General features: G+C 55.2%; 1 protein-coding gene across 2 annotated transcripts in view; it reads left to right on the top strand.

Moving 5' to 3' along the window:
* Positions 1-17,105, top strand: part of LOC112224589 (fibulin-7) — a 57,630-nt gene that overhangs the window by 4,088 nt on the left and 36,437 nt on the right. For both annotated transcript variants that reach the window (XM_024388225.2, XM_024388226.2), the window contains exons 2-3: positions 726-888; positions 5,972-6,148. In XM_024388225.2, the coding sequence (XP_024243993.1) occupies positions 726-888; positions 5,972-6,148 (340 nt within the window). The remainder of the gene's footprint in view (positions 1-725; positions 889-5,971; positions 6,149-17,105) is intronic.

Here is a 17,105-nt window from a genome sequence, read left to right as displayed (position 1 = left end):
TACTTTTGACCAAGGCCCATAGTGCTCTGGTCAAAAGTAGTGCACTATATAGGGAATAGGGTGCCATTTGGGGACGTGCCTTGGAGTTAATCGGGTGATGTCATTAACTACCACAGCTGCGCTAGGCTTGTTAAATCATACCTGCCTCTTCTCATATGTTATGACGATTACACATTTTGTGGATTTTATTGGAAGTTGTGATTTATTGAAGCTTGCTCATTTTAATTGCCCTATAATACTGTCATAGTGCAAATCATGGTTTATTTATATGCTTCCCATTAAATTGATATTAATCATGGTTTAATATCTTCAAATACTTGTTGTTTTAACATTTGGCTATGTGTGTGACTAAGAACAAAATAGGTTGTGGCTTGTAAAACTGAAAGCCAACACTCCTTAGTTTCTAATTTCCCAGTTCTGTACTGGTATGTGCTTCATTATTTTCCAGAACTGCCATGTTCTGCATGTTGTTTTCATGTTTGACCAGTTATACATGTATGTAACTGTATGATATCTTATGTTAACATCACAGGAGGCTACTGAGGGGAGAATGGCTCATAATAATGGCCTAAACAGAGCAAATGGAATTGAAACCATGTGTTTGATGTATTTGATACCATTCCATTGGTTCTGCTCCAGTTATTACCACAAGCCCGTTCTCCCCAGTTAAGGTGCCACCAACCTCCTGTGGTTAACATGTACTGTATGTGTCTCTCTGTCTCCAGAACTGCATGGACAAACACCAGGTGGTTGGTGTTCTCCGTCAGATGGAGAAGTTTCTGAAGGGACAGGAGATGAGATTCACAGAGGGACTACGCATCATGAAGTCCAAACTGGCAACCCTACAGAACTCTGTGTCCAAGCTGCCTCAGGCCGATCAGTCGGCTGGTGAGTAGACCGAGAGTATAACCATTCTCCAGCACTCTGCAGCACCTGAAATCAAGCTCTTATATAGCCATGTACAGACCAGCCTAAGGGTTCTTTACGCTATCTTGCTCTCTTTCTCTAGCTGTCTCTCCTCAATATAGCAGCTGATGAATGATGTGTTCTTAACTGACTTGCCTAGTTAAATAAAGGTAAAATAAAAAAATTATTCATCAACAGAGGAGAAAATTGGAGCACGTTGAATGATATTGGAAGTCGATTTCAGAAATGCTTCTTAATTATTAAAACCAGAAATCTACTTTGATTGTCTTTCAATTTACTCCACTTTTGTCCTCTATTTATGCACATTGTTTAGAGAGCCAGGCCCAGGCCTAAAGATCCCCTAGTCTGGGCCTACTTCCATTGTCCTTAAGAGGGGCTCTACTGCAGAGACATAACATCCTAACCAGAGGGTAAGGGGAGGAGTGTTAGAGGCTAGGGAGTAGTGTGTGGTCTACCATCATTGGATTTTGGGGAAATGATTGTATTGTTTACCATGTCAGTACTGTTTACCATAATATGCATTGATGAGATTCACATCCCCGTTCCTGGTTTTGTGGTCACTAAATCAACAAAATAAGGAAACAGTTAGATTTGAAAGTTTAGCTTAAAGTTGAAAGTTTCCCACTGAAACCCAAGCTTCTGCATAGCACTTAAATGACATGTGAACTCTCTTCGACCTGATGTTGACGCTTTAGTAGATAAACCTCAGTATTGGGTCAATGTGGAAATCGTTGGTCTTCTAGTAGTTACCGCTGTCCTTTTGGATCAAATGTTTTTCTTCCAGACAACTAGTTAGGCTTATCAGGGTTTTCTATCAAACTTAAGCCATAGCAAGTTCTATTGTATTATTTTCAATTCTATTCTATTTCTTTCTATTCTATTCCTGTGAAAATGGATGAATAGAGTCATTCATCAGCTGCTATTTTGAGAGAGATAGTAAAAGAGAGAGGGAGAGAGAGAGCGAGAGAGAGAGAGAGAGAGAGAGAGAGAGAGAATGTCATTTGGCACCATTACAGTACACACCGAGCACTCAATAGGAGACTGACAGGAAGTGGAATTGTGTCGTTTAGCACCAGACATGTGGATGATAGCTCTGCTCTTACTGGTATAGAACAAACCTCCCCCTCTCTCTCTCTCTCTTTTGCTCAAAAATAAACTAGACACTGTTTAGCCATGTGCTTGCAATTACTTGAAAGATTTCTCTTCTCCTATTTCTGTTGTTGTACAGTTACAGTGAGGGTATAAAACATTATGAACACCTGCTCTTTCCAGGACATATACTGACAAGGTGAATCCAGGTGAAAGCTATGATCCCTTATTGATGTCACTTATTAAATCCACTTCAATCAGTGTAGATGAAGGGGAGGAGATGGGTTAAAGAAGGATTTTCAAGCCTTGAGACAATTGAGACGTGGATTGTGTATGTGTGCCATTCAGAGGGAGAATGGGTAAAACCTAAAAAATTAAGTGCCTTTTAACGGGGTACGGTATTAGGTGCCAGGCGCACCGGTTTGTGTCAAGAACTGCAACGCAGCTGGGTTTTCCACGCTCAACAGTTTCCTGTGTGTATCAGCCAGCCAACTTGACACAACTGTGGGAACCATTGGAGTCAACATGGGCCAGCATCCATGTGGAATGCTTTGGAAACCTTGTAGAGTCCATGCCCCAACGAAATGAGGATGTTCTGCAACTCAATATTAGGAAGGTGTTCTTAATGTTTTGTACACTTAAATCCCCTGAATTTTTTTATGCATAAGAGTATTTTGGTATTTTATTAGGATCCCCATTAGTGGTTACAAAAGCTGAAGCTAATCTTCCTGGGGTCCAACACAAAACATGAAACATGACATAATGCAGAACATTAATAGACACGAACAGCTCAAGGACAGAACTACATATATTTTTTAACAGCACACGTAGCCTGCATATCAGTGCCCTCACAGAAACTGTCTAGGGGAGAGGCGTTGTGCTGTGACAGCACACGTAGCCTGCATATCAGTGCCTACACAGAAACTGTCTAGGGGAGAGGCGTTGTGCTGTGACAGCACACGTAGCCTGCATATCAGTGCCCTCACAGAAACTGTCTAGGGGAGAGGCGTTGTGCTGTGACAGCACACGTAGCCTACATATCAGTGCCTACACAGAAACTGTCTAGGGGAGAGGCGTTGTGCTGTGACAGCACACGTAGCCTACATATCAGTGCCCTCACAGAAACTGTCTAGGGGAGAGGCGTTGTGCTGTGACAGCACACGTAGCCTACATATCAGTGCCTACACAGAAACTGTCTAGGGGAGAGGCGTTGTGCTGTGACAGCACACGTAGCCTACATATCAGTGCCTACACAGAAACTGTCTAGGGAGAGGCGTTGTGCTGTGACAGCACACGTAGCCTACATATCAGTGCCTACACAGAAACTGTCTAGGGAGAGGCGTTGTGCTGTGACAGCACACGTAGCCTACATATCAGTGCCTACACAGAAACTGTCTAGGGGAGAGGCGTTGTGCTGTGACAGCACACGTAGCCTACATATCAGTGCCTACACAGAAACTGTCTAGGGAGAGGCGTTGTGCTGTGACAGCACACGTAGCCTACATATCAGTGCCTACACAGAAACTGTCTAGGGAGAGGCGTTGTGCTGTGACAGCACACGTAGCCTACATATCAGTGCCTACACAGAAACTGTCTAGGGGAGAGGCGTTGTGCTGTGACAGCACACGTAGCCTACATATCAGTGCCTACACAGAAACTGTCTAGGGGAGAGGCGTTGTGCTGTGACAGCACACGTAGCCTGCATATCAGTGCCTACACAGAAACTGTCTAGGGGAGAGGCGTTGTGCTGTGACAGCACACGTAGCCTACATATCAGTGCCCTCACAGAAACTGTCTAGGGGAGAGGCGTTGTGCTGTGACAGCACACGTAGCCTACATATCAGTGCCCTCACAGAAACTGTCTAGGGGAGAGGCGTTGTGCTGTGACAGCACACGTAGCCTACATATCAGTGCCCTCACAGAAACTGTCTAGGGGAGAGGCGTTGTGCTGTGACAGCACACGTAGCCTACATATCAGTGCCCTCACAGAAACTGTCTAGGGGAGAGGCGTTGTGCTGTGACAGCACACGTAGCCTACATATCAGTGCCCTCACAGAAACTGTCTAGGGGAGAGGCGTTGTGCTGTGACAGCACACGTAGCCTACATATCAGTGCCCTCACAGAAACTGTCTAGGGGAGAGGCGTTGTGCTGTGACAGCACACGTAGCCTACATATCAGTGCCTACACAGAAACTGTCTAGGGGAGAGGCGTTGTGCTGTGACAGCACACGTAGCCTACATATCAGTGCCCTCACAGAAACTGTCTAGGGGAGAGGCGTTGTGCTGTGACAGCACACGTAGCCTACATATCAGTGCCCTCACAGAAACTGTCTAGGGGAGAGGCGTTGTGCTGTGACAGCACACGTAGCCTACATATCAGTGCCTACACAGAAACTGTCTAGGGGAGAGGCGTTGTGCTGTGACAGCACACGTAGCCTACATATCAGTGCCCTCACAGAAACTGTCTAGGGAGAGGCGTTGTGCTGTGACAGCACACGTAGCCTACATATCAGTGCCCTCACAGAAACTGTCTAGGGGAGAGGCGTTGTGCTGTGAAAGCACACGTAGCCTACATATCAGTGCCTACACAGAAACTGTCTAGGGGAGAGGCGTTGTGCTGTGACAGCACACGTAGCCTACATATCAGTGCCTACACAGAAACTGTCTAGGGGAGAGGCGTTGTGCTGTGACAGCACACGTAGCCTACATATCAGTGCCTACACAGAAACTGTCTAGGGGAGAGGCGTTGTGCTGTGACAGCACACGTAGCCTACATATCAGTGCCCTCACAGAAACTGTCTAGGGGAGAGGCGTTGTGCTGTGAGGTGTTGCTTTATCTGTGAAACCAGGTGATTTTGAAACCAGGTTTGCTGTTTATTTGAGCAATATGAGATGGAACGGATTTCAGTGCAATAATGTCTCTATATAATACTCCACGCTTTCTTCAATTTGTTCTGGATTTGGGGGCAGTGAAAAGACTGTGCTTCCAATCATCTTTGGAAAGAAAAAAAAATACTTTAAGGCATATTTTTGTCAAATGAAGGGAATGTTCTTACTGTGCTTTCAATTAGTTGAAAATTGAAAGCACAGTAAGAACATTCCCTGTGTTTAACTGTAGAAGAATATGCCTGGAAGATGAGGTATGTTGGTTATGTTTCAAAATGCTGATTCCTGCCGTACCTGCGTTCTGGAGTTAGCCTACTACTTACAGCATTTCCATACAATTTTCCTTTGGGAGGTACAATATTATGCAATTGACAGGGTGTGGGGTGTTTATCCCAAAAGCGTAAGCTGTACTGTACTAGAGGTCAAACCTCTTTATTTACATCCAGATTTAGAAAAGAAGCACATACTGATCTAATTACATTAAAACCTTGGCTTTCAATTGTAAGTAGTAGGCTAACTCCACAACACAGGTATGGCAGGAATCAGCCTTTTGAAACAACCAACATACCTCATCTTTCAGGCATATTGTTCTACAGTTAAAGGAAGGGAGCATTTGATCAGTGTGTAATTACAACACCTTGGCTTTCAATTCTGTACATTTGTGGAATTATTTTCTATTATTGCTGCCATTTGATCCTTTCTGCATTTGTAGTAGGCCTAGTTTCTCTCAATAAAATGGTCATTTGTTGAGAACTATTTCAAGTAGCTGTTTTATTTGGTTTTAGAACTGGTGTTGTTGGTTTCCCCTCTCCTCCAAAACGGCTAGTAGCAGTAATCTGTTGAATGAAATGAGGCATTGCGTCAGTCTTTTCCCATGAAGTGGTCCTAGAGTCCTACAGTACCAACAGTACCCGGGACATGTGTATGTCCTCAGGCACTAAATACCACAGGATGCTGGGTGCACGACTCCATATGCATACATGTGTGACAATCTTCTCTCTCCTCTCTTCCTCCCCCTCTCTCCCTCTCCCTCCCTCTGTCCTCCCTCCCTCTTCTCTCTCTGCCCCAGCCCCCTCTGTATGCCCCTCCCTGGAAGCCCCTGTCCACGGGACAAAGTTTGGCTCCAAGTATTTCATCAGTCATGAAGTCCATTTCACCTGTTCCCATGGTTACCATCTGGTGGGCCCCGGGACACGTGTGTGTCAAGAGAACGGGAGTTGGAGTGGTGTCAATACTATCTGTAAAGGTACATTACTGTCTGTCTGTCTGTCTGTCTGGGCAATATAGTCAAACACACATCACTTTAGGTGGTGCAGGGCTGAGGAAAACTTGAAGAGATGGGACCCGCACACATTACACCACCATATCTTTATTTGGCATTAAGTTAGGAACAATGTTCCAATGTGTCTGTCCACTGTCTGTCCACTGTCTGTCTGTCCCCTGAAACCAGAGCCCATCTCACACATTACATTGCAGTTTTGCTATTTCCTACACAAATGTTCCTCTTTAAAATGACTTGAGTTCACATCAGCCAGTCACTGTAAATTGTAAAGGGCACACTGCTCCTCTTCTCCTGTTGTTATTCACTAGTGCTGCTGCCATGGACTCTGTCTTCACAACGCTCTGGAATTTACTGTAAATACCTTTTATCAGCAGTCGGAGGGGAGGGGACAAAGAGGGGACGGGACAGGACGGGACGGGGGTGGCAGAGAGGGGACAGAGGAAGGGACAGAGAGGGGGACAGAGGAAGGGACGTAGGGGGGGCAGAGGAAGGACAGAGAGGGGGACAGAGGAAGGACGAGGGGGGGCAGAGAGGGACGGACGGGGTGGCAGAGAGGGGACAGAGGAAGGGACAGAAGAAGGAAAGAGAGGGGGACAGAGGAAGGGACAGAGAGGGGGACAGAGAGGGCAGCAGAGAGGGGGACAGAGAGGGGGCAGAGGAAGGGACAGAGGAAGGGACAGAGAGGGCAGCCGAGAGGGGGACAGAGGAAGGGACAGAGAGGGGACAGAGAGGGGGACAGAGAGGGGACAGAGAGGGGGACAGAGGAAGGACAGAGGAAGGGACAGAGAGGGAGACAGAGCAAGGGACAGAGGAAGGACAGAGGAAGGACAGAGAGGGGACAGAGAGGGGACAGAGAGGGGACAGAGGGGGGGGCAGAGGAAGGACAGAGAGGGAGACAGAGCAAGGACAGAGGAAGGACAGAGGAAGGACAGAGAGGGGACGGACGGGGGTGGCAGAGGGGACAGAGGAAGGGACAGAGGAAGGGACGTAGGGGGACAGAAGAAGGGACAGAGAGGGGAGACAGAGCAAGGGACAGAGGAAGGGACAGAGCAGGGACAGAGGAAGGACAGAGGAAGGACAGAGAGGGGGACAGAGGAAGGGACAGAGAGGGAGACAGAGGAAGGACAGAGGAAGGGACAGAGGAAGGGACAGAGAGGGGACAGAGAGGGGACAGAGAGGGGACAGAGAGGGGGACAGAGGGGGACAGAGGAAGGGACAGAGAGGGAGACAGAGCAAGGGACAGAGGAAGGGACAGAGGAAGGACAGAGAGGGGACGGGACAGGGGTGGCAGAGAGGGACAGAGGAAGGGACGTAGGGGGACAGAGGAAGGACAGAGAGGGAGACAGAGCAAGGACAGAGGAAGGACAGAGGAAGGACAGAGCAGGGACAGAGCAAGGGACAGAGGAAGGGACAGAGGAAGGACAGAGCAGGAACAGAGGAAGGGACAGAGAGGGGACAGAGAGGGGACGGACGGGGGTGGCAGAGAGGGGACAGAGGAAGGACAGAGAGGGGACAGAGGAAGGACATAGGGGGGACAGAGGAAGGACAGAGAGGGAGACAGAGGAAGGGACAGAGGGGACAGAGAGGGGGACAGAGGAAGGGACAGAGAGGGGATGGGACGGGGTGGCAGAGAGGACAGAGGAAGGGACAGAGAGGGGACAGAGGAAGGACAGAGAGGGACAGAGAGGGGACAGAGAGGACGGGGGTGGCAGAGGGGACAGAGAGGGGGACAGAGGAAGGACAGGAGGGCAGCAGAGAGGGGACAGAGGAAGGGACAGAGAGGGGACAGAGTGGGGACAGAGAGGGGGACAGAGGAAGGACAGAGGAAGGACAGAGAGGGAGACAGAGCAAGGACAGAGGAAGGACAGAGGAAGGACAGAGGAAGGACAGAGGAAGGACAGAGAGGGACAGAGAGGGGGACAGAGGGGACAGAGGGGGGGCAGAGGAAGGGACAGAGAGGAGACAGAGCAAGGGACAGAGAGGGACGGGACGGGGGATGGCAGAGAGGGGACAGAGGAAGGGACAGAGAGGGGGACAGAGGAAGGACGTAGGGGGACAGAGGAAGGGACAGAGAGGGAGACAGAGAGGGGGACAGAGGAAGGACAGAGGAAGGGACAGAGAGGAGACAGAGGAAGGACAGAGAGGGGACAGAGGGGGACAGAGAGGGGGACAGAGGGGGGACAGAGGAAGGACAGAGAGGGAGACAGAGCAAGGGACAGAGGAAGGACAGAGGAAGGGACAGAGAGGGACTGGACGGGGTGGCAGAGAGGGACAGAGGAAGGGACAGAGAGGGGGACAGAGGAAGGACATAGGGTGGGGGACAGAGGAAGGACAGAGAGGAGACAGAGCAAGGGACAGAGGAAGGACAGAGGAAGGGACAGAGAGGGACAGAGAGGGGACAGAGAGGGACAGAGAGGGGGACAGAGGGGGACAGAGGAAGGGACAGAGCAAGGACAGAGGAAGGACAGAGGAAGGACAGAGAGGGACGGGATCTGGGGTGGCAGAGAGGGACAGAGGAAGGACAGAGAGGGGACAGAGGAAGGACATAGGGGGACAGAGGAAGGACAGAGAGGAGACAGAGCAAGGACATAGGAAGGACAGAGGGGACAGAGAGGGGACAGAGAGGGGACAGGACTGGGGTGGCAGAGAGGGGACAGAGGAAGGGACAGAGAGGGGACAGAGAGGGACGGGGGTGGCAGAGAGGGGACAGAGAGGGGGACAGAGAGGAGACAGAGGAAGGGACAGAGGAAGGACACAGGAAGGACAGAGCAAGGGACAGAGGAAGGGACAGAGAGGACAGAGAGGGACGGGACGGGGTGGCAGAGAGGGACAGAGAGGGGGACAGAGGAAGGGATGTAGGGGGGACAGAGGAAGGACAGAGAGGGAGACAGAGCAAGGGACAGAGCGGGACAGAGGGGACGGACAGGGGTGGCAGAGAGGGACAGAGGAAGGGACAGAAGAAGGACAGAGGAAGGGACAGAGAGGGCAGCCGAGAGGGGGACAGAGGAAGGGACAGGAGGGCAGCAGAGAGGGGGACAGAGGAAGGGACAGAGGGGACAGAGAGGGGACAGAGAGGGGACAGAGGAAGGACAGAGGAAGGACAGAGAGGGAGACAGATAAGGGACAGAGGAAGGGACAGAGGAAGGGACAGAGGAAGGGACAGAGAGGGGACAGAGAGGGGGACAGAGAGGGGACAGAGGGGGGCAGAGGAAGGGACAGAGAGGGAGACAGAGCAAGGACAGAGGAAGGGACAGAGAGGGGACGGACGGGGTGGTAGAGAGGGACAGAGGAAGGGACAGAGAGGGGGACAGAGGAAGGGACGTAGGGGGACAGAGAGGGAGACAGAGCAAGGGACAGAGGAAGGGACAGAGGAAGGGACAGAGCAGGGACAGAGGAAGGGACAGAGGAAGGGACAGAGAGGGGGACAGAGAGGGGGACAGAGGAAGGACAGAGAGGGGAGACAGAGGAAGGGACAGAGGAAGGGACAGAGTGGGGACAGAGAGGGGGACAGAGGAAGGGACAGAGAGGGACACAGAGCAAGGGACAGAGGAAGGACAGAGAGGGAGACTGGACGGGGGTGGCAGAGAGGGACAGAGGAAGGACAGAGGAGGGACGTAGGGGGGACAGAGGAAGGACAGAGAGGGAGACAGAGCAAGGGACAGAGGACGGACAGAGGAAGGACAGAGGAAGGACAGAGCAGGGACAGAGGAAGGGACAGAGGAAGGGACAGAGAGGGGACAGAGAGGGGACGGACGGGGGTGGCAGAGAGGGACAGAGGAAGGGACAGAGAGGGGGACAGAGGAAGGACAGAGAGGGAGACAGAGCAAGGGACAGAGGAAGGACAGAGGGGGACAGAGAGGGGGACAGAGGAAGCGACAGAGAGGGGACGGACGGGGTGGCAGAGAGGGGACAGAGGAAGGACAGAGAGGGGACAGAGAGGGACGGGGTGGCAGAGAGGGGACAGAGAGGGGGACAGAGAGGAGACAGAGGAAGGGACAGAGGAAGGGACACAGGAAGGACAGAGCAAGGGACAGAGGAAGGACAGAGAGGGACAGAGAGGGGACGGACGGGGTGGCAGAGAGGGGACAGAGAGGGGGACAGAGGAAGGGATGTAGGGGGGACAGAGGAAGGACAGAGAGGAGACAGAGCAAGGACAGAGGGGGACAGAGGAAGGGACAGAGAGGGGACGGGACGGGGTGGCAGAGAGGGACAGAGGAAGGGACAGAAGAAGGACAGAGAGGGGCAGAGGAAGGGACAGAGGAAGGACAGAGAGGGCAGCCGAGAGGGGGACAGAGGAAGGGACAGGAGGGCAGCAGAGAGGGGACAGAGGAAGGGACAGAGAGGGCAGCAGAGAGGGGGACAGAGAGGGGGACAGAGGAAGGACAGAGAGGGCAGCCGAGAGGGGGACAGAAGAAGGAGAGAGAGGGGGGACAGAGGAAGGACAGAGAGGGGGACAGAGAAGGGGACTGAGGGGGACAGAGGAAGGGACAGAGAGGGCAGCCGAGAGGGGGACAGAGGAAGGGACAGAGGGGGATAGAGGAAGGACAGGGAGGGCAGCAGAGAGGGAGACAATGGAAGGGACAGAGAGGGGGGCAGAGGAAGGGACAGAGAGGGGGACAGAGAGGGCAGCAGAGAGGGGGACAGAGAGGGGACAGAAGAAGGAACAGAGGGGGACAGAAGAAGGACAGAGAGGGGGACAGAAGAAGGAACAGAGAGGGGGAGAGAAGAAGGAACAGAGAGGGGGATAGAGGAAGGGACAGAGAGGGGGACAAAAGAAGGAACAGAGAGGGGGACAGAGGAAGGGACAGAGAGGACAGCAGAGAGGGGGACAGAGAGGGCAGCAGAGAGGGGACAGAGGAAGGACAGAGAGGACAGCAGAGAGGGGGACAGAGGAAGGTACAGATGAGGAGAGGACAGATGAAGGGACAGAGAGGGGGGACAGAGGAAGGGACAGAGAAGGGGACAGAGGAAGGGACAGAGAGGGGGACAGAGGAAGGGACAGAGATGGCAGCAGAGAGGGGGACAGAGGAAGGACAGAGAGGGGACAGATGAAGGGACAGAGAGGGGGACAGAGGAAGGGACAGAGAGCGGACAGAGAGGGGGACAGAGAGTGGGACAGAGAGGGCAGCAGAGAGGGCAGCAGAGAGGGGTACAGAGAGGGCAGCAGAGAGGGCAGCAGAGAGGGCATCAGAGAGGGGGACAGAGAGGGGACAGAGGAAGGACCCTGGAGGGCAGCAGAGAGGGGGACAGAGAGGACAGCAGAGAGGGGACAGAGGAAGGACAGGGGAGGGCAGCAGAGGGGGACAGAGGAAGGGACAGAGAGGGCAGCAGAGAGGGGACAGAGAGGACAGCAGAGAGGGGACAGAGGATGGGACAGGGAGGGCAGCAGAGAGGGGGACAGAGGAAGGGACAGAGGGGACAGATGAAGGGACAGAGAGGGGGACAGAGAAGGACAGCGAGGGGGACAGAGGAAGGACAGAGAGGGCAGCAGAGAGGGGGACAGAGGAAGGACAGAGATGGCAGCAGAGAGGGACAGAGGGAGGGACAGAGAGGGGACAGATAAAGGACAGAGAGGGGACAGAGATCAGCAGAGAGGGGGACAGAGAAGGGACAGAGAGGGGACAGAGGAAGGGCAGCAGAAAGGGGGACAGAGGGCAGCAGAGAGGGGTACAGAGAGGGCAGCAGAGAGGGCAGCAGAGAGGCATCAGAGAGGGGGACAGAGAGGGCAGCAGAGAGGTGGACAAAGAGGGCAGCAGAGAGGGGGACAGAGAGGGCAGCAGAGAGGGGGACAGAGAGGGCAGCAGAGAGGGGGACAGAGAGGGCAGCAGAAAGGGGGACAGAGAGGGCAGCAGAGAGTGGGACAGAGAGGACAGCAGAAAGGGGGACAGAGAGGGCAGCAGAGAGGGACAGAGGAAGGGACAGAGAGGGCAGCAGAGAGGGACAGAGGAAAGGACAGAGAGGACAGCAGAGAGGGGACAGAGGAAGGACAGGGTGGGCAGCAGAGGGGGGGACAAAAGAAGGAACAGAGAGGGGACAGAGGAAGGGACAGAGAGGACAGCAGAGAGGGGACAGAGGAAGGGACAGAGGGCAGCAGAGAGGGGGACAGAGGGGGACAGGGAGGGCAGCAGAGAGGGGACAGAGGAAGGGACAGAGAGGGGACAGATGAAGGGGACAGAGAAGGGGACAGAGGAAGGGACAGAGAGGGGACAGAGGAAGGGACAGAGATGGCAGCAGAGAGAGGACAGAGGAAGGGATAGAGGGGGGGACAGAGGAAGGAACAGAGATGGCAGCAGAGAGGGGGACAGAGGAAGGACAGAGAGGGCATCAGAGAGGGGGACAGAGAGGGCAGCAGAGAGGGGGACAGAGAGGGCAGCAGAGAGGTGGACAGAGAGGGCAGCAGAGGGGGGACAAGGAGGGCAGCAGAGAGGGCAGCAGAGAGGGGACAGAGAGGGCAGCAGAAAGGGGGACAGAGAGGGGAAAGAGAGGGCAGCAGAAAGGGGACAGAGAGGGCAGCAGAGAGGGGACAAAGAGGGCAGCAGAGAGGGGGACAGAGAGGGCAGAGAGGGCAGCAGAGAAGGACAGAGAGGGCAGCAGAGAGGGGACAGAGAGGGTAGCAGAGAGGGGGACAGAGGAAGGACAGAGAGGGGACAGATGAAGGACAGAGAGGGGGACAGAGAGGGGGACAGAGAAGGACAGAGAGGGGGACAGAGGAAGGGACAGAGAGGGGGGACAGAGGAAGGGACAGAGATGGCAGCAGAGAGGGGACAGAGGAAGGACAGAGAGGGGACAGATGAAGGACAGAGGGGGACAGAGGAAGGGACAGAGAGCCGGACAGAGAGGGGGACAGAGAGGGCAGCAGAGAGTGGGACAGAGAGGGCAGCAGAGAGGGGTACAGAGAGGGCAGCAGAGAGGGCAGCAGAGAGGGAATCAGAGAAGGGGACAGAGAGGGCAGCAGAGAGGGGGACAGAGGAAGGGACAGAGAGGACAGCAGAGAGGGGACAGAGGAAGGGACAGGGAGGGCAGCAGAGAGGGGGACAGAGAGGGGGACAGATGAAGGGACAGAGAGGGGACAGAGGAAGGGACAGAGAGGGGTACAGAGGAAGGACAGAGAGGGCAGCAGAGAGGGGACAGAAGAAGGGACGGAGAGGGGGACAGAGGAAGGGACAGAGATGGCAGCAGAGAGGGGGACAGAAAAGGACAGAGAGGGGACAGAGGAAGGACAGAGAGGGGACAGAGAGCGGGACAGAGGGCAGCAGAGAGGGACAGAGAGGGCAACAGAGAGGGCAGCAGAGAGGGGCACAGAGAGGGCAGCAGAGAGGGCAGCAGAGAGGGGACAGAGAGGGGACAGAGGAAGGGACAGAGAGGGGACAGAGGAAGGGACAGAGAGGGGACAGAGAGGGGAGCAGAGAGGGGACAGAGAGGGCAGCAGAGAGGAAGCATAGAGGGGGACAGAGAAGGACAGAGGAAGGACAGAGAGGGGACAGATGAAGAGACAGAGAGGGGGACAGAGGAAGGGACAGAGAGGGGGACAGAGAGGGCAGCAGAGAGGGCAGCAGAAAGGGGGACAGAGAGGGCAACAGAGAGTGGGACAGAGAGGGGTACAGAGAGGGCATTAGAGAGGGGCAGCAGAGAGGGCATCAGAGAGGGGGACAGAGAGGGCAGCAGAGAGGGAACAGAGGAAGGACAGAGAGGGGGACAGAGGAAGGGACAGAGAGGGCAGCAGAGAGGTGGACACAGAGGGGGACAGAGGGGCAGCAGAGAGTGGGACAGAGAGGGCAGCAGAGAGGGGACAGAGAGGGCAGCAGAAAGGGGACAGAGAGGGCAGCAGAGAGGGGGACAGAGAGGGCAGCAGAAAGGGGACAGAGAGGGCAGCAGAGAGGGGACAGAGGAAGGACAGAGAGGGGGACAGAGAGGGCAGCAGAGAGGGGACAGAGGAAGGACAGAGGGACAGCAGAGAGAGGGGACAGAGGAAGGGACAGGGTGGGCAAGAGAGGGGACAAAAGAAGGAACAGAGAGGGGACAGAGGAAGGGACAGAGAGACAGCAGAGAGGGGGACAGAGGAAGGGACAGAGAGGGCAGCAGAGAGGGGGACAGAGAGGGCAGCAGAGAGGGGGACAAGGAGGGCAGCAGAGGGGGACAGAGAGGGCAGCAGAAAGGACAGAGAGGGGAAAGAGAGGGCAGCAGAAAGGGGGACAGAGAGGGCAGCAGAGAGGGGACAAAGAGGGCAGCAGAGAGGGGGACAGAGAGGCAGCAGAGAGGGCAGCAGAGAAGGGACAGAGAGGGGACAGAGAGGGCAGCAGAGAGGGGACAGAGGAAGGGACAGAGAGGGGACAGATGAAGGACAGAGAAGGGGACAGAGAGGGGACAGAGGAAGGGGCAAAGAGGGGGACAGAGGAAGGGACAGAGATGGCAGCAGAGGGGGACAGAGGAAGGACAGAGAGGGGACAGAGGAAGGGACAGAGAGCGGACAGAGAGGGGGACAGAGAGGGCAGCAGAGAGTGGGACAGAGAGGGCAGCAGAGAGGGCAGCAGAGAGGAATCAGAGAAGGGGACAGAGAGGGGGACAGAGGAAGGGACAGAGAGTGGGACAGAGGAAGGACAGAGAGGACAGCAGAGAGGGGACAGAGGAAGGGACAGGAGGGCAGCAGAGAGGGGGACAGAGGAAGGTACAGAGAGGGGACAGATGAAGGGACAGAGAGGGGGACAGAGGAAGGGACAGAGAGGGCACAGAGGAAGGACAGAGAGGGCAGCAGAGAGGGGGACAGAAGAAGGGAAGGAGAGGGGGACAGAGGAAGGACAGAGATGGCAGCAGAGAGGGGGACAGAAAAGGGACAGAGAGGGGGACAGATGAAGGACAGAGGGAAGGGACAGAGAGGGGACAGAGAGCGGACAGAGAGGGCAGCAGAGAGGGGGACAGAGAGGGCAACAGAGAGTGGGACAGAGAGGGCAGCAGAGAGGGCACAGAGAGGGCAGCAGAGGGCAGCAGAGAGGGGACAGAGAGGGGGACAGAGGAAGGGACAGAGAGGGGGACAGAGGAAGGACAGAGAGGGCAGCAGAGAGGGGGACAGAGAGGGGAGCAGAGAGGGGGACAGAGAGGGCAGCAGAGAGGGAAGCATAGAGGGGACAGAGAAGGGGACAGAGGAAGGGACAGAGAGGGGGACAGATGAAGAGACAGAGAGGGGGACAGAGAGGGGGACAGAGAGGGCAGCAGAGAGGGCAGCAGAAAGGGGGACAGAGAGGGCAACAGAGAGTGGGACAGAGAGGGCAGCAGAGAGGGGGTACAGAGAGGGCATTAGAGAGGGCAGCAGAGAGGGCATCAGAGATGGGGACAGAGAGGGCAGCAGAGAGGGAACAGAGGAAGGACAGAGAGGGGACAGAGGAAGGACAGAGAGGGCAGCAGAAAGGGGGACAGAGAGGGCAGCAGAGAGGGGGACAGAGAGGGCAGCGGAAAGGGGGACAGAGAGGGCAGCAGAGAGGGACAGAGGAAGGGACAGAGAGGGGACAGAGAGGGCAGCAGAGAAGGACAGAGGAAGGGACAGAGGACAGCAGAGAGGGGGACAGAGGAAGGGACAGGGTGGGCAGCAGAGAGGGGGACAAAAGAAGGAACAGAGAGGGGACAGAGGAAGGGACAGAGAGGACAGCAGAGAGGGGACAGAGGAAGGACAGAGGGGCAGAGAGAGGGGACAGAGAGGGGGACAGAGGAAGGGACAGGGAGGGCAGCAGAGAGGGGGACAGAGGAAGGGACAGAGGGCAGCAGAGAAGGGGACAGAGGGAAGGGACAGAGATGGCAGCAGAGAGGGGGACAGAGGAAGGGACAGAGAGGGGGACAGAGGAAGGGACAGAGAGCGGGGCAGAGAGGGCAGCAGAGAGGGCAGCAGAGAGTGGGACAGAGAGGGCAGCAGAGGGTTAGCAGAGAGAGTGGGACAGAGAGGGCAGCAGAGAGGGCAGCAGAGAGGGGTACAGAGAGGGCAGCAGAGAGGGCATCAGAGAGGGGGACAGAGGGGCAGCAGAGAGGGGACAGAGGAAGGGACAGAGAGAGGGACAGAGGAAGGGACAGAGAGGGGGACAGATGAAGGGACAGAGAGGGGGACATAGGAAGGGGACAGAGAAGGGACAGAGAGGGGACAGAGGAAGGACAGAGAGGGCAGCAGAGAGGGGACAGAGGAAGGGACAGAGAGGGCAGCAGAGAGGGGGACAGAGGAAGGAACAGAGGGGGGACAGAGATGGCAGCAGAGAGGGGGACAGAAAGGACAGAGAGGGGACAGAGAGGGCAGCAGAGAGGGGTACAGACAGGGCAGCAGAGAGGGCATCAGAGAGGGGGCAGAGGAAGGGACAGAGAGGGACAGAGGAAGGACAGAGAGGGCAGCAGAGGGGGACAGAGAGGGGACAGAGAGGGCAGAGAGGGGACAGAGAAGGGACAGAGGGGGGGACAGAAAAGGACAGAGGAAGGACAGAGAGGGGACAGAGAGGGGGGACAGAGAGCGGGACAGAGAGGCAGCAGAGAGGGGACAGAGAGGGCAACAGAGAGTGGGACAGAGAGGGCAGCAGAGAGGGGTACAGAGAGGGCAGCAGAGAGGGCAGCAGAGAGGGCAATCAGAGAGGGGGACAGAGAGGGGGACAGAGGAAGGACAGAGAGGGGACAGAGGAAGGACAGAGAGGGCAGCAGAGAGGGCAGCAGAAAGGGGGACAGAGGGGGGACAGAGAGGGCAGCAGAAAGGGGGACAGAGAGGGGACAAAGAGGGCAGCAGAGAGGGGACAGAGAGGGCAGCAGAGAAGGACAGAGAGGGCAGCAGAGAGGGGACAGAGAGGGCAGCAGAGAGGGGGACAGAGGAAGGACAGAGAGGGGACAGAGGAAGGGACAGAGAGGGCAGAGAGGGGGGGACAGAGGAAGGTACAGAGGAAGGAATGAGAGGGGACAGATG

The sequence above is a fragment of the Oncorhynchus tshawytscha genome, linkage group LG25, assembly GCF_018296145.1.
Source record: "Oncorhynchus tshawytscha isolate Ot180627B linkage group LG25, Otsh_v2.0, whole genome shotgun sequence".
NCBI classification, from domain to species: domain Eukaryota; kingdom Metazoa; phylum Chordata; class Actinopteri; order Salmoniformes; family Salmonidae; genus Oncorhynchus; species Oncorhynchus tshawytscha.
This window is presented reverse-complemented; position numbering and strand designations above follow the sequence as displayed.